Here is a 25,998-nt window from a genome sequence, read left to right as displayed (position 1 = left end):
GGTTCCCTTTTTTGTAATAATTGTAGAAAAAGTGCTCAATTAGTCCACATCGCTCACCTAATACTTTTGGTTTGGTCTGATAAGTTTAACATTCTAATACGACCTGGGTCATTTAAGGATGTTACAGGTTTAAATGGTGGAGGAAAACCGGAGTTCCCTGATAAAAACCACTGAGCAGTGGTTAGTACCTGACACAACATGGGATTTGAACTTGCAACCCAGAGGTGGAGGACTTGTGGTAATACATGTATGTCAAGGCATCTTACTAGTAACCACCCGGCCACTTGCTAATGGTGATCAGGATGCACAATATAGGCTAATGATAGACATTTCAGAATTTTCCATGTTTGACCAAAATAACGTTAGGAAATGAAAGTCAAGGTCATTCCTTTGAACACCTTTAGTAGCCCATCAATTCAGCATGGTACAGAAAAAAATTTCTGTTCAAAGATTTCAACCTACCAACCTTGAATGAATATCAGGGTAATTCATGTGAACTAACTTGTAGTTAATAACTCTTCATCCCACCATGTCACAGGCCCAATATCTGGTATCTAGGCCTTTTACTTGTTGGCAACAAGTCATTCAAAATATTTCAGCTAATTAACCTTGAATGAAGGTCATAGTCATTGATATGAACAAACTTGATAGCCCTTCACCCCAGCATGTTGTAGGGCTAATATATCAGGAGGCAGTTGTGTAGTATTTGATCAACAGAAGTATACAGGAATACACAATTCAAATTTTGCTTCTTAAATCTGTTTTATTTTTATAAACACAATTTTGTGAGCATGACATCATATTAAGTCATAGCTACACATGTAAAACATGTTTGTATTTTGTAGAAACACAAAATGAAATATCAATAAAATAATTCAGGTTTTAAATAACAGAACAGTTTGACACAAATTCAGCAGTTATCAAAGACATTTTAGTTTGTCTCCATTATAATTTCCTGGTTAAAGTACATTGACTTAACTAACTAATGTAAAGGAAGTTATCTAAAATAGACGGCTTTTAATTTATAAAATAATACATCATTTACCACCTTCATAAACAACGCTTGTTTTTAAATAAAATATTCACAGTTTTAAATTGTATCACAGGCTTTCAGCAAATACTCTGCCATGTATTATAGCATGTGGTTAGGAATGCTATAATGTTACATACAGTAGAAGAAACCTATTTTGGAGTAATCATAAAAAAGTGTACAGTAAAATCCCATACATTACATCTGACAGTATACATCAAGTCCGTAGTTGTGTTTAATACAATGAAATGAATGATAATTTCCAAGACAGAGTGCTTTAAAATAAACTGAAAAATCCATTTGTTTAGCTTCAATTCCATGTAAAATTTTATTGTTATTCAATTCTTTAACCAAAAACACTCCACAACATATTATTGTAGAAACAAAACTATAAAGAATAAAAAGATTTCATGATAAATAAAAAAAAAAAAGCAGATATTTCTTCATGTAATTAGTATTTTCTTCAAAGATCAACAAGGCACAAACACAACAACACAGACTGGTCTGTTTCTCAGCATCCCTGATAAATAATCGTGGTATTGGGTACCATGGAATCTTCACCAGATGTCAGGTCACCGGAGGTCAGAGGTTATCACTAGAGGTCAGAAGTCACCATTAGAGGTCATAGGTTAAATAAGTTCAAATGTGAGTTCTCTAATCTTGTCAGTAAAATTGTGGTCCTTTTACAGAAGATAGGAATCAAAAGTGAGACAGATTACCATTATTACTGATAATGCTGAATTTTTTTTATAGTATAGAGACTTTTATAAATATATTGTATAATGCTCTTATATCTGATGAATAATTATGAACAATCTCTGACCAAAAATAGAAAAGCAGACATCTGTTAAACATATCTTCTTCACCACTAACATGACAGACAAATGTATCTTGTTTAACCAAGTTTCTAGAAAATTGCAGCATAGTATTTCATGCCACCAGTGAATAGTTAAGACAAAACAATGCATTCTTGTCATTATTATACACCTGGTAACAAGCAGTGATATCCTATCTATTGTGTATATGGTTCGAGACATCAACTTATGCAGTGTTTTTTTTTTTTAAATAGTATCGGTCATAACCAGCAAATATTTAAAAACTATGAACTTAAATTTAATGTCTATCAGATTTGATGTATAACTAGTGTCATCAGACCTAAAAAGACAACATCTGTTATCTAAAGTTTCAACACTGACAATTCATGAACAAAATTTCAAGTAAAATACATGTGGGGCCCTTTCCTTTGTACTTATATGTGGAAGGGGGTTAATGATCAGAATGTCTGTTACCACCGGCTTGTCACCTATTTAGTATTATATACTGGTATGTAGTTGCATATCTATCATTAATTCAAATTTTCTGTAAGAAATGTAATCATCACAGATTTTTAAATAACAGCAAATCAGCTAAAAAAATATGTGAATATCACAGATTTAAAGAACTATATACTGTGTAATATTGGCTAACTTGTCTATAGCACTGAAACCATCCAATCAAAATAAATTAACATTGAATTATGCAAATCTGAGGAATGTTACAATTTGTTTATGGATACACCAGACTTTTTTTTAGATAGTAAAACATAACATAAATATATATTCTGACAGTAAAATCAAAACAGTTCTGGAATACAAAAATACCCCAAAACTATAATATGTTTATATTAATACATATCATATAACAAGGATTATTATTTTATTTATCCTTATAAGGATAAAAAGTACATGTAGGTGTTAAAAAATACAAAAAAAAACTATCACAGTGACACCATGCTGTACATGTACTAATTATTGAACCAGGAATCATTGAAGGCCTTACAATCGGTTACTGAAGTGACATTTACAATGCTGACCACATGCACATCCGATTATCTACAGAATCAAAAGTTCATCTTTTTTATGACTCTGACTTTAGCAAAGGTTGATGATAATACAGGTCAAAGGTCACCTTCTTTAAAGACTTGCTTGTACTATGGTAATTTTTACCTCAACATAGGTTAATGATACGGGTCAAAATTCATCCTCTTCTTGGAATTGTTTGCACTTTGAACAATTTATACAAAGATGAACATTGATTTTTTTTTTACAACCCAAATAGCTGGTATTGCTCACTGGGGCCAGTCTATTAATATTTATTTTTTCTGTAAAGTTATAAACAAATACATTGTGTTAAATATTGAGACAGTCTCTATTTAACTTGTGCTGTACTAGGCGGTGTTATTGGGTCAAGGTGAGCAGTCTTGACCTTCATTGGCACTGCCTGCTGTTTCATCATGGCCTCGTACTTTAGAGCGTTTTGTTTCCTCTCCTCCTGTAACCAATACAGCATCTCTATCCTGTCCCACTTCATCTTCTCCTCATACGACCGACCCTGGGGACAGAAAGTACATGTTTAGGAAATTATCCTCATATGATCAGCCCTTGGGACAGAAATTACATGTATATATAGATGTAGAGAAATTATTATCTGGCTTTCAAGGTCTATTTGACCCATTCAATTCTCAAAACATGGCCGATAAAATTATTCAAAACAAGGTCTCATGAAATCCCAAAGATATAATTCCTGCAAAAATAACCAACCATACAGAATAATAATACTTACCTTATATGTGATAATATCTTGAAAGTGTTGTGTCATGTAATCTATCTCAATCTTAATCTCACGGTCGTAATAGTCAATTCTCTGTAGAAAAAAAGAGTTATTATTAGTATATTTATTAATAAGAAAAAAAGAAAAAGAAATAAAGGACATATGACATAAATGCCCCGCCTCTATTTGGCATCAGAATAGGACAGGATGGGAGAGGACACAAAGGGGCTAACACTAGGTGCTCCTCTTATCATGGATGAAGTGAAGTGTAAGACACACATGCCCCATATAGATCTATCAGAGTTACTTCCCTTTGTTTCATTTTATCAGTACTGTACTGACAGAATGAAACAAAGGAAAGTAAATGATAGATCAAAATCACTCCATATATCAAAGCCAGACGAGACATACCGTAATAGGAATGGACTGATAGGCTAGGATGGTATGGGCATTGGTGACATGAATACTGTTATATATACATATGTAAACGCAATCACATGTATAACTTTTAACCATTTACAAAATGTATGTAAATATTACCATATATCTATATAAGCCAAATATGGCTTTCCAATGATGTTGGACTGATGAGATACTGATGAGATATTACAATTTATATGTCAATCCCCACTTCATTTCATAACGATGGCATAATTATGGTGAAAATATGATCTGGGTCATTTAGTAACTTAATAGTTACAGCTGCTAAAACTGCTGATGAAGCAAAACATCAATGTGACCTAAATACCCTGACATTTATATATGGACATAGAGGTAAGTCTATCTGAGCTGACATGAGAATTATGAGGGCCTGCATTTTTAGTAGTGTACTAATCTACAGAGAGACCCTGGTACTGATGATGGATGGCGTTTATTACAGCTTGATAATCACATTCAGGGTGAAAGGTGACAGGTCACTAAGGTCGCTTCAGTACACATGTACCATGATTTTTTTTATTTGCACTGATAACCCACAGGGTCTATCTATGAACCAGCAAGTAGATATAGCATTAACATCTAAACACCATCAATTGTTGAACTGCAATGATATTTAAGTAATTACAGAAGCAGATAACACCATTCTAATCTACTGCATTGTAGTTGATCAACGTTTATTCTACAATATTAATAATCACTGTGGTATTGAAATTTTTTCACAATATTCAATATTCCACATGACATATAGTTTTTAATGAAGTATAGATGTATTTCTCATTTGGACTTGCCTTATAATAGAAACTTCTCTGTTTGGCCTCCTGTAGTCGTTTCACTGAACTGCCCTTGTTACCTGTATGGGAGTAAAAAACACTTATAAGTAAGCTATTCACAAAAATTCAAAATATTCCACTTTTCTATCCCAACATCATATATACAAGTATATAATTTTATCATATCCAAGAAAATGCCCATGCACACACAAAATACCTTTTGAAAGACTCCTTTCACATACTAGGGGTAGACCCCTTATTGTTGCATGTAGGTCAAAGGTTAAAATAAAGGTCAAAGTGCCTTATTCTTACCATGATAGCCACTTTATGGAGGTAAATCAAAGACCTTAGTATCCAGATCTAATGACAAGTCGTGTAACCTTAAGAAAGCTTTTCTGTTTTAATCAGTGGTGAAAAAGTAGGTCACAGTGACCTATTTATGGTATATACCTTGCCTAAGTAAAATGATAGCCTTGGTATTACGTACCTGGTAATATAAATTTTTGTGGTAAATCATGCTATATGCAAGACAGGATTATGTACAAGAGCACACACATGTAATGCAAACCAGGTCTCAACCCTACATCTAACTTTTACATGTAGAATAAATTGACAAGGTTAAATTCATGATGGACATAGATGCTGTACTTTACCTTTCTCAAAAAATCTGTTTGGATCTGAGGCATTACGTTCAAATTTCTCCAGTTTTGCCAATAAATCTTCTCTTTTTAATATGAATTCTGTTACTTTCTCCCAGCGGTCAATCACCTAAACAGAATACAAAAAAAGAATTTGGTTTTATTTCAGAAATTTTAGCTATTTGAATTGGAAAAAGATTACATGCATTTTTTTGAGGACAGGAATTAATACCAGATTAGGATACCTCAAACAGCCGTGAGTAGAACTCGTTACAGCTGTATTTGATAGCCATATCCAGTCGATGAGAGTCCGGCATTTCCAGCGATTTCCAGACTTTTTCCAATCGATCCTGTGGTGACAGAGGTGCATCTGCTCCTGCACTCTGAAAGTAACACATAAACGAATTGATTATCATTTAATCCCGAAAAATTCACTGAAAGTCTGGAAAAAAATGAACTACATTTATGACAAAATTTATTGTTTAATGGTATCATATGAAAAAGGTCTAAGTTAAAAAAAAAATATTAACCAAAGATAAGCCATTCATAAATTTTCACAGAAGTTGTAAATATACATGAAATTTATGCATGAAAGAGTTATACAAAGACATAGATCAAATATTTCAGGGAGAACTTTCGACTATTTCTATTATATCTAACAGCCACATACCTCTTCTGACCTCTCCGTGTCCATTTTGCTCATGGTACCAGTTACAGACGTCACCTTAGATTGTCTCGACTGTCTGGACTGTATAAAATCTCTGTCCAAAAAATAATCAACAGATTGAAAACTCAAAGTTTCTGCAAGTCAAAAATATCCCCACCTCCATATGAAAATTGGAATGTGACAGGATGGATGTGGTCAACCCTGTATGACCCCTCCCCCCCACACCCACTCCCATCAATAATGACAGCATCAATAAAAATATCTGTCAAAACTATAAACTAAAATAACTGGAAAGATATACCGACAAGTGTATATATGAAACTTTGACCATCACAATGTGAATCTGGATATATAGGCATGATATTGATATGGTCATTTTTCCTAATCCTTTTTTTTGTGACCATGCAAACTTGTGTGCTCCTAGATACTGTTACCATAGATAAAACATTACCATGCTTGGTAGTGTGAGTATAAGATAGTCACTATACCTGGTTGATGTTTTCTCCTGTAGTTTTGCTGAGTGGCGAGCTGCAGCACGCTCCTGTAAAGTCTTGGCAGACTTTGTAGTGTCCGCTGATTTTTGTCTTTTGGAGGAAGCATCATCATCTTCTGTATAAGAAATAGAAAATATAGTATTAAATTGTTAGAAAATGGCAAAATTATCTTAAATCTGGCAGGTACAATGTGGGAGTGCACAGAGTTTTAGGTGTTTACCTGTTTTTACCTGTCAAAGATCAGTAATCTACAAAAACTAGCTTAAACAAGATCTAATTGTGACGGTGCCGTCACATAAATTTCCCCCAATCTCCACAGAGCCTAATTTGACAAGAGTAACATCCCCTGAATGATGGCATGACATTATTTTACCAATATTAAAATAAATTTATTTCGCAGAAGAAAAATGCTTTTTGAAAAGTCACATTATTTAAAATTAATATATTAGGCACAGCAATGCCTATAATTGTATTAGATTTGTATTCTCAACCTTGTTCCTTTTTGTTCAATTTTGACCAATTACATGCCGTGGCAGCCATCTTGATTCCTGGTCTGCAAAAGTTGCACCCAAAAAAAAAGTTTTATGTCACTAGTAACAGTATGATCTATAACTTAAAAATACAACAAAAATGAACTTCGACCTATAGTTGAGGGAAGTTTCTGTAAGTGCTGGGTCCTTGTCTAGACCTCCCCTACAGTAACAATCGCTTACCATCTATAAGTGCTGGGTCCTTGTCTAGACCTCCCCTACAGTAACAATCACTTACCATCTATAAGTGCTGGGTCCTTGTCAATCGCTTACCATCTATAAGTGCTGGGTCCTTGTCTAGACCTCCCCTACAGTAACAATCGCTTACCATCTATAAGTGCTGGGTCCTTGTCTAGACCTCCCCTACAGTAACAATCGCTTACCATCTATAAGTGCTGGGTCCTTGTCTAGACCTCCCCTACAGTAACAATCGCTTACCATCTATAAGTGCTGGGTCCTTGTCTAGACCTCCCCTACAGTAACAATCGCTTACCATCTATAAGTGCTGGGTCCTTGTCTAGACCTCCCCTACAGTAACAATTGCTTACCATCTATAAGTGCTGGGTCCTTGTCTAGACCTCCCCTACAGTAACAATCGCTTACCATCTATAAGTGCTGGGTCCTTGTCTAGACCTCCCCTACAGTAACAATCGCTTACCATTCTATAAGTGCTGGGTCCTTGTCTAGACCTCCCCTACAGTAACAATCGCTTACCATCTATAAGTGCTGGGTCCTTGTCTCCCTACAGTAACATCTCCCCTCAGTACACAATCGCTTACCATCTATAGTGCTGGTCCTTGTCTAGACCTCCCTACAGTAACAATCGCTTACCATCTATAAGTGCTGGGTCTTGTCTAGACCTCCCCTACAGTAACATCGCTTACATCTATAAGTCTGGGTCCTTGTCAGACCTCCCTACAGTAACAATCGCTTACTGGGTCCTTGTCTAGACCTCCTACAGTAACAATCGCTTACCATCTATAAGTGCTGGGTCCTTGTCTAGACCTCCCTACAGTAACAGCCTCTATAAGTCTAGACCTCCCCTACAGTAACAATCGCTTACCATCTATAAGTGCTGGGTCCTTGTCTAGACCTCCCCTACAGTAACAATCGCTTACCATCTATAAGTGCTGGGTCCTTGTCTAGACCTCCCCTACAGTAACAATCGCTTACCATCTATAAGTGCTGGGTCCTTGTCTAGACCTCCCCTACAGTAACAATCGCTTACCATCTATAAGTGCTGGGTCCTTGTCTAGACCTCCCCTACAGTAACAATCGCTTACCATCTATAAGTGCTGGGTCCTTGTCTAGACCTCCCCTACAGTAACAATCCCTTACCATCTATAAGTGCTGGGTCCTTGTCTAGACCTCCCTACAGTAACAATCGCTTACCATCTATAAGTGCTGGGTCCTTGTCTAGACCTCCCCTACAGTAACAATCGCTTACCATCTATAAGTGCTGGGTCCTTGCCAGCCTCCCCTACAGTAACAATCGCTTACCATCTATAAGTGCTGGGTCCTTGTCTAGACCTCCCCTACAGTAACAATCGCTTACCATCTATAAGTGCTGGGTCCTTGTCTAGACCTCCCCTACAGTAACAATCGCTTACCATCTATAAGTGCTGGGTCCTTGCTAGCCTCCCCTACAGTAACAATCGCTTACCATCTATAAGTGCTGGGTCCTTGTCTAGACCTCCCCTACAGTAACAATCGCTTACCATCTATAAGTGTGCTGTGGTCTGGCCGTAGACCTCCCCTACAGTAACAATCGCTTACCATCTATAAGTGCTGGGTCCTTGTCTAGACCTCCCCTACAGTAACAATCGCTTACCATCTATAAGTGCTGGGTCCTTGTCTAGACCTCCCCTACAGTAACAATCGCTTACCATCTATAAGTGCTGGGTCCTTGCCGAGGCCTCCCATAAGAATTGTGTTAACATTCCACATTCCTTCTTCATATTTGTTCTTTACTTCTTTCAGTTCATTAATCTTTCTCTCTCGCTCCCTGTTAAATGTGATCACAAATCTAATTAGATATTCAGTAACAAATACAAAACCTAGAAATGACATAAATGGACAAAACTCATAAAATGATTAACTGTTTAGGCAGGCTTTATTTAGGAATTTCGTATCATTATATGTTTTAGTAAAAATATCTGGGGGAATTGAAAAATAAAATAAAAAAGGAAATGTTTAAATCGCTTTTTTATTAAAATAAGTTTTAAATTAAAATCAGTGTATACCAGGTGATTAATAGTCAACGTTTATTTTCATTTAATGAGACCTTTTGCACAACCCTGAAAGTGTCAAAGCTAATTCATTCAAAACTAAACAAAAAAAATCTGAATAAGAAGTTAAACAATGTTTTTCATATATCATTTTGTTCATGAATATTAGTTAGGTAAAGTAAATCCCGTTCTTAGAGAACTTACTCATACTGAAAAGAAAATAAAAACTTTGGGCTATTTTCTTAATGCTTAATGTCTTTAACTTACAACATAAATAACAAGTATCATCTACAATGAAGGGGTGAATAAATAATCTATCGCTGATAAGGTGAATTGATGGGTAACACAAAGATGTAAGATACAATTTCATTTCTTGGTAGTTTCACTTGCTGTCTTTTTTTTTATTATTTACTTCACATTAAAGTCCTGATTAATTTGAAACCCAGAGTATCAAATAAAAACTAATCAACCTAGGGTCAGGATATGTGTTTCAAACTCAAGCCCCTGAGATAAAAAGCTATATATTGCCACCTTTATCTTTCTGCCACCACCACCAAACTAGAAACGGGTCACACTTTATCAACATAGCCCTCTTTTTTCATAAAAATGATCATTATTAATAAGTTGTCGAAAAAAATAAAATGGTCAGCCATGGCAATTTTCAAACTTTCCATCACCTGTTGTTAAGAGCACTGCAGAATTAACATAATTTACATACATATATGATGCCAACATTCACAGTAACAATTAAAGCTTACATGATAATTTATTTTTATCCCCGGGAAGATTTTTCTACTGTATATTGAAATATGACATACAAAAATGGATGGTCGGGTGGTCTTTTGTGCTGAAATATTTATAATTTCACCAAATACAGTCAGAGCTTGACTGTCTGATTCAATTTTAAGAAGCATATGTGCAATGCATATGCAAATCAACTGAAATAAATTTGAATAATCTTTAATGCAGACAGAGTTCCCATCTCCCATCTCTGTTTATTTTTTTTTTCGTAAAAAATCCCCACTTCATTGTTTTTATTTTTGCAGTTAATAACTTTGACAACAATCAAAGATGTCATTTATTAAAATAAATAAATTAAAAGTGATACTTTAAGCTACATTCTACAGCTAATTCTGATATCTAGAACAAGACAATGATCTATATGAAAATATTAAAATTCATTAATTATTAACTACAAGTGTATTCTATGTAAAGAAATGCACATTATGACCAATGCTACTATCGGTAAGCCAAAATTTGCTGGGTTTACTCCTAAATTTGCACACTACATATAGCAATGATGGACAGAGATGGAAACATCAGGATGATAAAATGATGCTGCCGATTAGCGATGTATCTAGGCGAAAATCTACACAACTACCAGTATACTTACACCTCTCCCTTATGGCGTTTCCTGTAAGGTAATTATGTGATAAAATTCCTAGCCCTTTACCACAATGTCACTTTTTTTTTATTTATCTTATTTTCAGATGCAGTGATAGAGATGATGCACCATATGATACAATGCACTTGGAAAAAAATCCATACAAAAAAAACATGCTGTTATTTATCACAAACTTTAAAGATAAAATTATGGTCGGGACTTTATATACATGCGTTTATTATATCAGGTAATCCTAAAATTATTGTGAAAGGGATTTGAAGACAATAATTATGTAAACACAATGCATCCTTATTGCAAAATTCTTCCATTGAATTTTGTGATTGAATATCAATGAATTGCTGACACCATGCATAATAGGAAAACCTATCTTAGTTACAACCTCTGTGTGAGGACCACCCGGAGTCTAAAAAGTAGATTTTGATCTTTGTATTAAGACCTTTTCCCATTGGGTGGTCTATATAGACAGGTTTTACTGTATCTAGTAAAACCAAAAGTTAAAAAAAAAAGACCTTCATACCTCATTTCTGAAACTTTGCTGGAGTGTGGTTTCGGAGGTTTGGGTACACCTGACAGTGTCATGTGACTCGGCTGAGGAATGGAGTGTGTGTAGATTGATATTGGAGGGGCCGCCGACTCCTCATCTTCTTCATCTTCGTCATCGGAATCGAAAAAGTGGAATGTGGCACCAAGATAGTCGTTTTCCTAGTTATAAAATTGATAGAATCTAAAGTAAAACATTTTCATTTTCTCTTTATATCATCAGCTATTTTACGCTGTCAAGTATATCATAATTTGCTTTTGATCTTGATAATGAGACGTACATGATATGATATGAAATTACGAAATTACTGTAACATTTTGGCAATTGTATATATAATTAACACTTTCAAATAACATATTATGATTACTACTGAGGTATGTAAAATATTAACAACTTTAAATTGAAATTAAGAAATTTATCTTTACAAAGCAACAAAATGTATTCTCTTTTTAACACTGATAACAAAAAATGTCATTATGATTATGAGAACTGGCAGTGAAGGAGAAAATGAATTACATACTTGGCACCAGTATACCACTACACAAACAATTTGACTAGCAAAAATCTTCTCCATATATGTGCACTAGCTATAAACAACATATCCACACAATCACCTACACTAGGAAGCATCATATTTACCTTCAATAGATAATGACCTTGACCTTAAAGGTTGAGTGTATAATAATCAGAATCTTACTGTATGATGACCTTGACCCCGAAATGACCTTTAATTATGAGAGTTACTAGATCACCATCTTGAAACAGACGATAACCTTGAATTTACAGTTATATCTTTGGTACTATATTTTGACCTTAATATTTCAGTTATAATTCAGTTGAGCAATTTTCAAAAAAGTTTTGGTCATCTTACGTTCGACATTTAAATGTTGGACAATTATGTTAACAAGGTCATGTATACAAATACCTCACACCAGTCAACAAAACGTTAACACAATCCATTTTACCGTTATCAGGGACAGGTACAATTCTAAGATGTTAAAATAAAACACTTTATTCATAAAATCTGAATTCCAGAACCCATAAAATCTGACAAAGACAACTCAATGCTACTCCCCAATCCTATTACACAGAAAGACTGATACATATATCAGGGATTTATCAAAATGCTTTCAGAAACGAGCTAATGTAATCAAAACCTTTCATTCAAATTTCTTAATTAATTAAGACAGAAATACTTTTCATAAAAATTATAATGTACGAAACTTTGTTCTATTAAAGGAGAACTTATGAGTATTACATCAAATAGATATCTGAGTGACACTTCCGTTTCATTGTACATCAGAGTTCAACATTGAATATAATTTTGAAGTAAGGTGACACACATTTCTAATTTCATCATATTGTAAACATGGTATTACTTTTATTTATTGAAGTCCTCGAAAAGGAATGTGATATATAAAGAATGATAAAATATGTGTGATTTGGTATTTTATGATGTAAAACTATGTTTTTTTTTAGGGTATACATATTTTTCAGAAATTTCTCTTTTTGTAGGTTGAACTGACACACCTATAAATCATGGAATACCTACAGGTCGTTGGAAACCACTGTCTTTTATTTATTTTTTTAATCTAAAGGTTATTTCATCTTGTCATGAATTTGTTTGATCATGGAAGTAAAGGTTATGATAAATCCCTGTCTATATATGAAAGATTAAGTCTGTAAGCTTGTCAGTAAACTTTAACGTAGTTGACACATGACACAGTTACTCCACGTACGTCAAGTTGTCAGTGACAAAAACATAAGTACTGAAAGAATCTTACATTGGCCTGAAACAATGAGAAAAATGAAATAAAATTACAGCAATCGACATAAAATCAGTGGCAATGTTCAATAGTGAATAAGTATTCAACGGAGTGAATATTTGTTGTGAATATGACAGATGAAGTTTAAGATAAATGAAACAAAGTGAGGTGGTATGTGTTTTATGTTAATTAGTATAAGACTAATTAATAAAATTGGTTTGCCTTAACATATCTTTCTATAACATCTCCCCTTCAAAAGAAGAAAGAAAGAACAAAATATGGAAAATTTCAAACATATCACTTTAAATCTCCCCTGGTTAGATCTAAGTCAAGCCCAGAATTTAATTTCTATTTTGAAAATAACATAATATAGAGATATATTAAATTCAAGTGTCACCAATAAGTGAGAATATATTCTTGTAGAAATCTTGAACAAAATATATGTGTATGTTGTAAAAGTTAGTTATTCAAGATAACCACAATGTGTTATAGCATGCATAGAATATTAAAACAAAGACATTAGTTAACTCACAAACAGAAACGTTCTATAAGGGAAACAGAATCAAAATCAAACATTTGTTTTCACACGAAAAAAATAAAATAAAAAAATTGTGTTTATATTCCTTTCATAGTCTTTGGTAGGATTTCAAGATATTATTTTTCACTGCTGGTAATAACTAATAAGAATCAATAACGGTCTAGCAATTTATGGAACTGAATTGTACCAAATATGATTTGGGAGTCAGAGTTACAAGGACTCATAAATGGTGTCTCAATCTTTTATGTTTGTTTATATAGCCACATATGCTTTGTAGTCTGAAACATTATGATAATTTTAATTTGCAACAAAAGGTTTAATTCAACTTGAATTAACATAAATATGAACACGGCGACATGCTATTATTTTACCTGTACTATCGTAACATTGGAGAGGTTGGCTGCCAGTAAGGATGGCACGCTATGAGTCAGTGGTATCTTTGGTAACAAAAGTGTTTGGCTATCCTTGTGGTCACCTCCTGTACCATTGCTAATACGATTTTGCCCCGCACGTTTCAGGATGGACGGACTTGGACGACCATCTGGTGTATTTAGGTAGCATTTATTTGCTGATTTTTTTTCAGACAGGACACTGTCCTCAGCGGGAATATAATATGAACTTTGGTCCATTGGGTAATACTCCAGTACTTGTTTTAAATCCATAGAAGGAAGACTGAGAATGGCCAATTTGTCCGAGCTCAAGGATCTGGTGCTAGAGGAGTGTTCCTGCACAGAGCTACTGTTTGAAGGAGTAGCGGAAAATTCTAGAACGCCTGGAACAAGTTTCCCCTATTTTTAGAAATGATAGAGAGAAAGATACACAAAGCAAGATGGATTAATGCCATGATAAACACACACTATGTTATTAATGAACTAGAAACACATACCCTCTGAAAATTCTTCTACTCATTTTTTAATTTATAAGTTGAAATTGCAATGTTTCCGAGTTTTTATTCAGTATTCAGTTTGGAATTCTTATACAAAAATCTCGAAAGATTTCTGATCTGAAAATGCTTTTTGCTTAACATGATTGTAGCTAAAACTGTCATCTGTTTTGTTACGATGAGTAGGTTCTGAATTTTGAGAGTTTGCTGAAGGAACGCTATATATTAATCACGTTTTTGTACTAGTACATTCAAATCTGTCAAGAAGATTTTTTTGTATTAAATTACTAGAAATATGAATTCATAACTCAAAATATTTTGTGTTTCAAAACAATTTTCACTGAGACAGATTTGACAGTGTGACAAAAGTATAAGTTGTCACTAGTGACTAGCTAGAGAGAAATGTAAGTACTAACAGGCTAGGCTGAAAGAGAAAAACAGAAAAAGGCTGAAATAAAGAGAAAGTTAGTCAAGTCACAAACAGAAATCACTTCACAATCACGGAAATTCATTCTGGAGAATGAAACAGACTCCAACGGGAATCTTTATTTATGCAATTGATAAAATCAGAAGAAATCTTTTAAATGCTCAGGCCAAAATTAGGCAGAATATCAGTACAGGCAATATTCTTAATGACTGCCCTGAAATCGATATTGTCAACCTAATTTCAACAATTCGTTTGAGTCAAATTTCGGATGAGTCACAATATTTTTGACTGTCCTTTGATTTTTGAGATAACAAATTTTTACAATTGCTACTAATACTAAGAATATTTCCATGAAATTTCAGCCAATATGTCACTAACATAGAGTTGGATTTCCCGAGTGAAATTCTTTCTGTGATGTTTAGATTATGATATTGATATGAGTATCACTGCAGTCCAAACCAGGTGCTAACTAGTGCATGCTATAGGACACAACCGTCACCACTACACTCTAAACACTACAAAATCTGTACCGTGGTCGACAGGTATTTCATGTAATCGTCGCTCGTCACAGTACTTTTCCACCACTGAAGCCATGAGGCATATGTACGTGCCATCTTTTCTGCTACAAATTTTGGCATGTTATCCCCCTGCAACATCTGTGACATCTTGCCAGGGTTGTGCATGGCATCGTGAACACGTTCCATATTTGGAGTCTAAAGAAAATCATTCCAAAAATCAACTTAAATTAATTTTGTTTTTACTCAATGCCATATTATCATGTTAATGTTTATAATATTGATTATAATACACGTACATTTCAATATACAGTATGCAACAATGAACATGTAAAATCTGACGAAAGAAATTCTTGTTTAATCTCATTCTGTCGAAATGCATAGTCTTTAAACTATTTTTTAAGATTGTTGCATTACACAAATGCAAAAATTTGCCTTGAGTAGCCTTTATTACATATGAAATATCAAAATATCAGCTTTTAATTTGAATATATAAAGATAAGTTGATTTTTAAATTATGGATATAGAAATCAGTGTTACAGATAATCTTCTCCCTCAGATAATATGCTCAATGTTGCATACTTCAATGACAAAACTCAGAAAAAGAAATATTTCAATCGAGGAAATATTGAGATTTTTAGACCATTTCCCATTATCTATCAATGTGCCCTTTCACCACATTAATTATGAATGTTTATAAATATGATGTTTTAAAAAATTATAAAAAAATTAAATAAAAGACGTATGTACATAATGCATTAATAAATTCATGTGTTACAACAATCATCTCTTGTAGTTGAAAACACAATATATAAAAGGTTGTCATTTAGCAAATTAGATGTTTTTGATAATTATGATTCAGAAACATCAAAAACGTAGTTATTATACAGACAGTTTAATAGTTAATTAAGATACTAAACCAATCAGTAATTTTCAAAATCACAATTTATGAGGACTCACATCTTAGTTATATTATAACACATACATTCCCTTATAAATCAAACACAAATCATAAATATATTTCATAGTAAAAACACAGGTATATGTAATATACATGAAAATTCAAACAGAAATTATACACATGCATTTGTTTTATGCATTTCATGAATAAATTTTCATAATTAAGATCAACTGTTCCACAGAATTTAGTTTAATATTCTCAAGTTACTATTTTAATTGTGTTATATTCTGTGTTATATTCTAGCTGTCATACAACATCTCATGCTGCAAACAAACACACATACTAACAAATGATCATATTCAGTTAATAAGGAAACAAATATAAATCTAACTGTTAAAGTCTATACAAGGACAATATTAACATTTGATTTATTAATTGTAAATAGACAGACATGTATTTAAATACATAATCTTGTCTTAACCACTTGTTTAAGACTCTTTTAATCTTCGACTAGTTTGTTTAACATTGTCTTACCTACAGCAGCCCAGACCGGCCTGTTTATCAAAATCCTATCATCGGTAGGGAATACTGAACATAGCACCTAAGATCTTCTTCATTGGCAAAACACCCTTAACAACTGAGTTGTCATGTAACACCCATTATGTCCATTCCTCTACTCTAACGTCATTAAGATTATAGACAAGTTATAGAATATGACACAAATAAGTTAAGTGATCATGCTCAACACCTGGTTATATACTCTCTGGTCTACACACTTTCTCCTTATATTACTTACTAAGTTGCTAAGCCACTGTTAGGCATCAGAGAAAATAAACAAATTTATTATCATTTCGTTTCATAAAAGTTATGGTTTATTCTTTGCAACTTGGATTTCACACATTCAGAAAGGACCGTTTAGATTTCAGATCTATATCAACGGAAATTTGATCAAGAACCAACCATAAATCTACATAACATACCGGTACTGAAAAACATGATTGTGCATTGTAGACTTAAGAATTCTGAATGCAATGGAATACAAGTACATGTAATGTCTTTTTGTTAAATTTACAGAACTTAAAATAATTATACTGGCCTCTATTGAAAGGAAACAAGAGATCCCAGAGGGATTTTGGCGCCCACCATAGAATGATCTATGTCTGACAATGGAAAGAAGGATCTTTTCCCTGCTTTTCAAACTTTTTCAAATATACAACATATGATATTTAAGACAAATCGCTTTATTGTTCTCTGAGAATCAGCTGTGAAATCTAAGATGGCGACAGGTTGGCCATCTTGTTGACCAATCAGTTCCAAAGGTACTATGCACAACTAAAGCCCAAGGGGAAACTATGCATGAAATATGAGAGATATCCCTTCAGTAATTGCAGACAAATAGTGATAACTATCCAAATACAAGATGGCTGCCTGGCGGCCATCTTGTTGACCGATCAGTCTAAAAATGCAATGTGCACAACTAGGGTCATAGGGGAACATACATATGACATTTGAGAAACAACCCTTCAGTACTTTCTGAGATATAGCGGTAACAAACTTTAACTATCAAAATCCAAGATGGACGCCAGTCGGCCATCTTATTCACTGATCGGTCCCAAAATGCAATATGCACAACTAGGGTCCTAGGTGAATCTACATATGCCATTTGAGAAACATCCCTTTAGTACTTTCTGAGAAATAGCGGCAACAAACTTTAACTATCAAAATCCAAGATGGTAGCCGGTCGGCTATCTTGTTGACCGATCTTTCTCAAAATGTAATATGCACAACTTGGGTCCTAGGGGAACCTACATATGAAATTTGATAAAGATCCCTTCAGTACTTTCTGAGAAATAGCGGTAACAAACTTTAACTATCAAAACCAAGATGGCCGCCAGTCGCCCATCTTGTTGAGCGATCGGTCCAAAAATGCAATATGCACAACAAGGGTCCTAGGGGAACCTACATACGAAATTTGAGAAAGATTGCTTCAGTACTTTCTGAGAAATAGCGGTAACAAACTTTAACTATCAAAATCCAAGATGGCCGCCGGTCGGCCATCTTGTTGAGCGATCGCTCCAAAATGCAATATGCACAACTAGGGTCCTAGGGGAACCTATATATGAAATTTGAGAAAGATCCCTTAAGTAATTTCTGAGAAATAGCGGTAACAAACTTTAACTATCAAAATCCAAGATGGCCGCTGGTCAGCCATCTTGTTAAGCGATCGGTCCCAAAATGCAATATGCACAACTAGGGTCCTAGGGGAACCTACATATGAAATTTGAGAAAGATCCCTTCAGTACTTTCTGAGAAATAGCGGTAACAAACTTTAACTATCAAAATCCAAGATGGCCGCTGGTCGGCCATCTTGTTGAGCGATCGGTCCCAAAATCCAATATGCACAACTAGGGTCCTAGGGGAACCTACATATGAAATTTGAGAAAGATCCCTTTAGTACTTTCTGAGAAATAGCGGTAACAAACTTTAACTATCAAAATCCAAGATGGCCGCTGAGTGATCGGTCCCAAAATGCAATATGCACAACTAGGGTCCTAGGGGAACCTACATATAAAATTTGAGAATGATCCCTTCAGTACTTTCTGAGAAATAGCGGTAACAATAATTGTTAACGGACCGGACGGACGGACGGACGGACGACGGACCACGGACGAAAGGCGATTTGAATAGCCCACCATCTGATGATGGTGGGCTAAAAAATGCTACAAATCATCTTAAATCTGAATATTTTGACAAGTAAGTATAACTGAAAGAAAATGCCGAAATAATACTTTTTGAACAACAATTTTCAGTTTTATTTTAGAATATAACATTTATTCTATATAATAGCTATGTCATGAAAGTTCTTCCAACTCTTCTTTATTCTATGAATCAATTTGAAATTACTTACTGTTGGCTGAAAGATGTCCTCTCCCAGGAAATTTTTAGGTGGGTTGTTTGGTCTACAGGGACAATTTTGTACATATATATTACCAGGGTAGAATCAGTGGCATATATTCCATAAATAGCTTGTTTAAGAAAGAAATACCTTGGCAGAACAACAAATAATTTATCTTATAACATCTAATAATAAAGTTTTAAATTATCACGAAGGAAAAAAAATGTTCCGCTTCAATGAATTTATTTCAATAAAAAATCCACTTTGAATGGCTAAAAAAGATTTATCTTCATGAGTATGGGGTTGAGAAAAGGTGTGATAGTAATATTGAAAGTAAATAAGAATGAAAGTATTTCGCTACAGTATATATAGTATTTTGATTTATTACACCTAAAAAGAAATTTAACAAAAAAAAAAAAAAAAAAAAAAAAAAAAAAAAAAAAAAGAAAAAAAAAAAAAATCCTTTTTGAATTTAATTTTAGCTAAAATTTTGAATTCATTAGATTTTTACCTAGAAACAAGTTTGATATCAAGGCCATGTTGGCAAAGAAGGACTTACGTCTTGACCCAAGTTTTCGGATCATCGGCTCCCCATGGTGGCTGTTTTTGACTCCGAAGCTTTGGGTTGATGACACGTTCTGACTTCCTTTTGTTCAGTGTAGCTGATGCCATCGTACCTGACAGGTTTACAGAATCAGCCGCCGGGACAACATACACATCCTGTATCATATAGAAATTGTATTGATCCCGACTCTAGATTACCTTGAATACTTTTATAAACATAGAAGAAAGAGGTAATTTAACTTGGCTTATTCCCTGAAGTTTTTAGCTTGCTACTACAGTAATTTTAATAAGACTCTGTTTACAACTTATGCAATAGTATGGAAAATTGCAGCAAAATAATATATTTTGTGTATGAAATGTACTTACATCGTCAAGACGGAGATGTGTAGTGGGGACTGTTTTCATGATTTCTCTGTACACCTCTGTGATCTCCTCGCCAAGGAACAGGTTCTTGTCAAGGTTCTTCACTGTGACCGGGTCAATCTGTTTACATCAAAATCTTAATCTTAGAATTGATAAACATGGAAGTGAACATTAAATTACTTGGGGGTACAAAGACGGGTAATTAAAATAAGAGCACTGTTTATATTTGTTCTTTCGTTAACAGGAAATAATAGGTCACACAATCAGTTTACAAGGGTTTACTCTCGATAAAACAACCGAGTACAACATTTAAAATATAAAATGAACAATTTAACTAAAAATCGTGAAAGATAGAATATTATTCAAAAGAAATTTTTATGTTGATTTTTTTTAATTTCTCCACACTTAGTTGTCCTTGAATGTTATAGCTTACCTCATCCATAAGATCATTGAAGACTGTGGAGAATCGGTCGATCGTAATGGAGGACATGCAGACTCTCTCTGATACACGAATATCCGATGCTCTCACCGTCATCTGAAATAAACATCCACCAATACAGAATTCCTACCAGAAATATACAGTAATACATAAGACAAACACATAGTGAAAACAAAGATATTACAACAGATACTTCAGTGGGATTATTTCTCCTAAGTCTCACCCTTGAGTACCTACCCCGGGGAGCTTGGCGCTGACAGTAGCTGGCTGTGGTTGGGTTGGCTCACGCAGAGGTATACTAGAATACATGGAATGAACAATAATACAGAGCTTCAGTTTCAAACACATTAATGCCATGAAAAATAACCAGATACTTAATATATCCAACAACTTTCAAGTAAAACACTTCTTTTGTTGACTGATAACACACATTCATTAATTGAAATGTTTTATATTTTCAAATTATTTTTATTTGCATATATTTTCCTGTGATTTATTAAGATAATCAAAGTGTATTAGCCAAATTTTTAATGTAAATTTGTTATTAATAAACAAGAATTAATTGTCAGGAGACAAAGATCGTCTATCTAAAGTATGCTTACTTTTCCTTTTCAATTTCTCTTTTTTCTTTCTCTTCAAGTTCTTTTATCTTTTGTTCTACTTTCTTCTTCATCCCATCATGTTTTGCGCTCCTTGTCAGAGCCTAAATAAGAAGCAATAATTTCCAGTTGCAATCATAGAATTATAATGAACAACATAATGAAGTCTACCAGTAGTTTAAATTTAACTTTTTATCAAGCAAACAGACAGTAGAATAATAATATCAAAATGCCCATTGTACCTGTAATAGAGGTGGTAGATCCTCGTCTATTTTTCCCACGTCTTTGTCCTGTGCTCGAGACATCAACCGTTTCAGGTCATTCTGGGCATACTCTCGAGTTCCAGGCTGTGGCCCTTCCTCCACTAAAGGATGTTTTTTCTTCTGTTAAAACATAAACATAAATACATACAAATAACACAAAACCTTAAAGCATTCTAAAAAAAAATCCATATAAAAAAATCTGCATTACAATAACGGACCTAAATGACTTTAGTTATTGATTTGTTGTTAAACTTAAATATAAAGTATTACGATAATTACCCTTTCTAGGGCCTCGTTGTTTCGTTTCAGCATTGCAATCTCCACTTCCTCTAACTCATCCCGTCGGACTTTGTTGGCATCTATTCCAATCTCCTCTAAGATATTTTCTCCAATCTGTAGCTGAGGCATTGACCTTGACCTCTGTTCATACAGAAATAAACCATGTTAATGCCAAAATAGCACTATGTGATACTTTATTTCTTGGCATTGATTTTTCACATTCATTTCTCTAAATGAAAATCTGACTTGGGGATCGTTGGTTGTTTAATAACATCAATTCATGCCATGTTTTTTTCATATCTTAACCTAATAAATTTCTATCTAATTATTTTGATAATCCTTAGACTGACTAAGCTAACAATGTTGTATTCAACATTGATTATAAGATAATGTTTTGTAAGACAAGAAAGGACCTTACCTTGAGTAATATCTTTTTAACTGATAACATTTCCATAGAAACTCTAAAAACAAAAATTTAAATACTTTAATTAATTTATTACCAACTTTCATCAAACTTCTAACAGAATACTGTGAAAAAGTACTGTGAGAAAGTTGTGAGATAGCTAACTAAGGTGTATTTCATATGGTTAATGTCAAATTTCTTTTGTGCCATTTGTGATGCAAATTATTAAAAGTGTAGAGTTCTTAAGATAATTTCAGATAACCAAATTTTCACATCAAATAGAAACCTTACATAAGACAATCAAAAGGATTGTCATTCATTTATACACAAAAAAAACCCCAACATTTACTTACTCTGAAGTAAGATGCTGCTTGCCAGCTCGTGACATGAACCCCTCCGATTCTACAACCAATAGTTAATTAATATCATAAACAACTATATACCAACAAATAATGCAAATGTAGGTTACACAAGGCATTAACTAATATTAATTTTTTTCCAGCAAAACAGGATCTTTATATAAACTTTATTTATTTTTCAGTACTGGATTTGAAAAGCAGCTACAGTTCAACCTTGTTATCTTAGGGTTGTTGAACTGTTGTAAAATTTGAATGATTAGAGTATTGAACTTGCTGGCAACATTCAGGAAAAAAAAAACAAATATGAAAATAATTTTTAAATGAAATTCTTTTACTTTAATTAATGTTTTGGTGTTGATTACAAAAATGTTTCAGCTAACAATAGCCAATCATTCTTGTATGTATACAAACAGCTCTTTGATATGCATTGTAACTATATATATATATATATTAACTGTACCTTGAGATGGTGTTTGTAAATCTCTGTCCGGCATATCAGCCACCAGCCCCATAAGTTTGTTAGTATCTAGTGCAGGCATCGCTTCTGAGATCTAAAAGGTCAAAGGTTAGACGTCAGCAAATTATGAATAGAAAATATTTACAAATTTTTTCAGTTTATCTGTTTTATGTCCAATTCACAGCCAGGGTTTAACAGGATGTGTCAGGTTAAGAAGGTGGAGAAAGGCTGGAGTACCCAGAGGAAAACCACAAACTTTCTGTCAGTATCGAACAACTGATCCACATGGGTGGCTTGACCACATGGTAACCACAGCGATATCATCTCCAATGAATTACAAATTAAAATATCGGCCTTAATTCTTTCATCACACTTGTGTATAGACCTCAAGTACAAGTACCTGTATTTCAAACACTTATCATAAGAGAATTAATTTTAACAATATTAAGCTATAATATTATTTTTAAATATCTTAAGATTTATCAGTAAGATATATATATGTATGATATTAAAGACACAAAAATATGAATGACATTAAAAAGAATAAAGATCTTACTTCTTTTGCCTCCTGTTCTGCTGTCTTGTAGCGGTATTTCTTGATCCTAGACTTTGGACGGCTACTTTGAATCTATAAGAAGAAGCATTACAGATTCTCTGTCACCTTTAATGGTCTAAGACATTTTCAGGTTCATAATATTACTGTTTTCATGTATTTATCACTTTAGTTGATTTTGTTATTCAATGCAATTTCATTATCATATATCATATCATATCCATTGACAATGAAACTCCTACCAAGTACTTACCATCCCTTGGAAAGACAGTGGCGGATGGCTGATTTCCTGTTTCCCAGAAAACTTGGCTGTGAATGTATCCATGTCATCACCCTCAGAATCATCCTTCCCTCGTATATCAGCCACAATGTATCGTCGAATGGTCAACACATTTAAACTGTTGAAAAAAAATTAAAAAATGAAGAAAATATGAAGATATATAGTTTAATATGGAACAAGTGAATAATTATCCAAGAGAGGCAACACTTTGACTGAATGAAAATTTCAGTTTGGTTTATTTAGTTTTACATTCTATTAACAACCAGGGACATTTAAAGATGTACCAGGTTGGATGGTGGAGGAAAGCCGGAGTACCTGGAGACACCAACCAGCAGTCAATACCTGACAACTGCCCCACATTGGATTTGAACTCTTCACCCAGACGTGTAGGGCTTGCGGTAATATGTCAGGACTTCTTAACAACTCAACCAACCCCTAACCCTCACCCTAACCCTGAATAATATGACAAAGAAATAAACAACTAATTTCTTTATTTGATTACTTACAATTTATTGGCATCCAGAGCCAGCTGTGCCTTTAATCTACTCATGTTTGCGGGGCCACTGAATATACCTCTCTCATTCAGGACTGTCAAGATAAACATTCATATTTGCTATTAAAATCAATAATTTTATTCAAATATTCATCCTTTATCTTAAATTTGTCTATTTCAATAAGATATAGTTACTTACATTGTTTTCTTTAAAAATGTGTCGACAAATTTATAGCAGATTCTTCTTGATTCACCAACAAGTGTATATAAATAATATTATAATCATGGGGTGAACACTGCCATTGAAGTTTTGTAGGATAAAATTAAAATCTAAACATTAAATTTACAGAGCTGCTATTGAACCAGTATCTAACAGTTAACAAACATCACCATCAAAAGTTAAAACAGTTCATGCTTACCTTGTGCCTTTTTCAAGTAATGATGAAAGAGTTTTTCACACACTGTTACTATGTGCACCGATATCCGTCTATTCAATTCTTTATTTTCCAGAGTAGACTGCAAATAGAAAAGTTGTAATGCCATCATTCTCTTAGTTTTTCTTAATAAATCTATCACAGGTTATAATTCAAAGAAAAAAAGTGAAACAAATTATTATAGTAACTTTTCTTGACGTAAACAATTGCTTACCAGGAAAGGATCGTCAATCTGCTTCATAATTTCTGGCCAGATCAGTGAGACTTCTCCAATCAAAATTCCTGCCTGTTGATTACAAAAACAGTAGATTTTCATGAATAGAGCATGATATCGAGTGGTAATGCAGGTAAAAATTTATTATTCTGACTTAAAAGAGGGAAGAAATACAAAAGGGGAGTTGTTTGTTTTTACATTGTATTATAATTGATAGTCATTTTGTGGAGAACAGGTACGTTCGTATTGTGATCATGTCATTACGATTGGTCCCAAATGATGCTTTAACCATAGTTCCTCACTCAAACAGAATCGCTTGTTAACTACGTACGCGTCGAAGCGTCTGGGTGATCTATATTGCAGAAGCAAACAAACACGATAAATTATGAAAAGTACGCTGGTTCCTTATCAATTCACACGGATTGTCAACAAACGCATCCTTTCATTAACGAGGGAATATTTAATTACACGGATACAGATACAATGAAATATCGTTACACTCAGCATTTGTGTAATCGGCCGAATGGAAGCAAAGACGTCATCACGCAATGTAGGACCTGTGATGTTAAACTTGCAAGTCAAGAAATATATTTTCCAAATAATTATTCGTAGCGTAAATAAGTGGCATTCCTCATATCTGAAAAACACTAGAAGAATTATTTGAACCACCTGCTTGTTGCCAATGATTGTTGCAAGCCCACTTTGTCTTAGTAATACTACGAAATTCATTTTCGTAATTGGAGGACAGAAGCAGTGAGAAATCGTAAGTTTCATTGCGTTGTTGTATTCTTTGCCTATATATGCCTTATAAATGGGTCGGAATATTATTATATGAGACTATATGACAGACCATACGGAACATGAAGTGAACTTAACAACAGCATGAGTTAATGTGTGTATTCCTGCTAAACATCCATATAATCGACGTTTTAACGTTATTACTACGCATCAAAATTTGAATAACTACTTTAAAGGACCCTCTTTCACACGAACAATGGAAAATTTGCCCACGAACCAATTTTATTAAAAAAATCTAAATGTT

At 33.8% G+C, this 25,998-nt stretch overlaps 1 protein-coding gene across 6 annotated transcripts; it reads right to left on the bottom strand.

Moving 5' to 3' along the window:
• Positions 1 to 1,076: 1,076 nt before the first annotated feature.
• LOC138333526 (coiled-coil domain-containing protein 87-like) lies at positions 1,077 to 25,023 on the bottom strand. Of its 6 annotated transcripts, XM_069281961.1 has the most exons (29): positions 24,957 to 25,023; positions 24,728 to 24,824; positions 24,322 to 24,403; positions 23,789 to 23,933; positions 23,539 to 23,610; positions 22,986 to 23,076; positions 22,520 to 22,568; positions 22,182 to 22,224; positions 21,764 to 21,904; positions 21,464 to 21,604; positions 21,225 to 21,325; positions 20,860 to 20,920; positions 20,617 to 20,718; positions 20,187 to 20,303; positions 19,816 to 19,976; positions 19,269 to 19,320; positions 17,157 to 17,171; positions 15,475 to 15,657; positions 14,006 to 14,422; positions 11,307 to 11,491; positions 10,778 to 10,798; positions 9,043 to 9,161; positions 6,621 to 6,741; positions 6,136 to 6,226; positions 5,711 to 5,848; positions 5,481 to 5,595; positions 4,846 to 4,907; positions 3,632 to 3,712; positions 1,077 to 3,400 (listed from the first exon to the last, which is right to left on the bottom strand). In XM_069281961.1, the coding sequence occupies exons 1-29, from the start codon at positions 24,981 to 24,983 to the stop codon at positions 3,218 to 3,220; spliced, it is 3,213 nt and encodes a 1,070-aa protein (XP_069138062.1). In that variant the 5' UTR covers positions 24,984 to 25,023; the 3' UTR covers positions 1,077 to 3,217. The 6 variants fall into 6 exon arrangements, with proteins under 6 accessions (XP_069138062.1, XP_069138065.1, XP_069138063.1 ...); XM_069281964.1 differs by lacking the exon at positions 14,006 to 14,422; XM_069281962.1 differs by lacking the exon at positions 17,157 to 17,171.
• Between the last annotated feature and the right edge of the window lie 975 nt (positions 25,024 to 25,998).

The sequence above is a fragment of the Argopecten irradians genome, chromosome 10, assembly GCF_041381155.1.
Source record: "Argopecten irradians isolate NY chromosome 10, Ai_NY, whole genome shotgun sequence".
NCBI lineage: Eukaryota > Metazoa > Mollusca > Bivalvia > Pectinida > Pectinidae > Argopecten > Argopecten irradians.
Note: the sequence above shows the minus strand (reverse complement) of the source record. Positions and strands in the feature narration are given on the sequence as shown.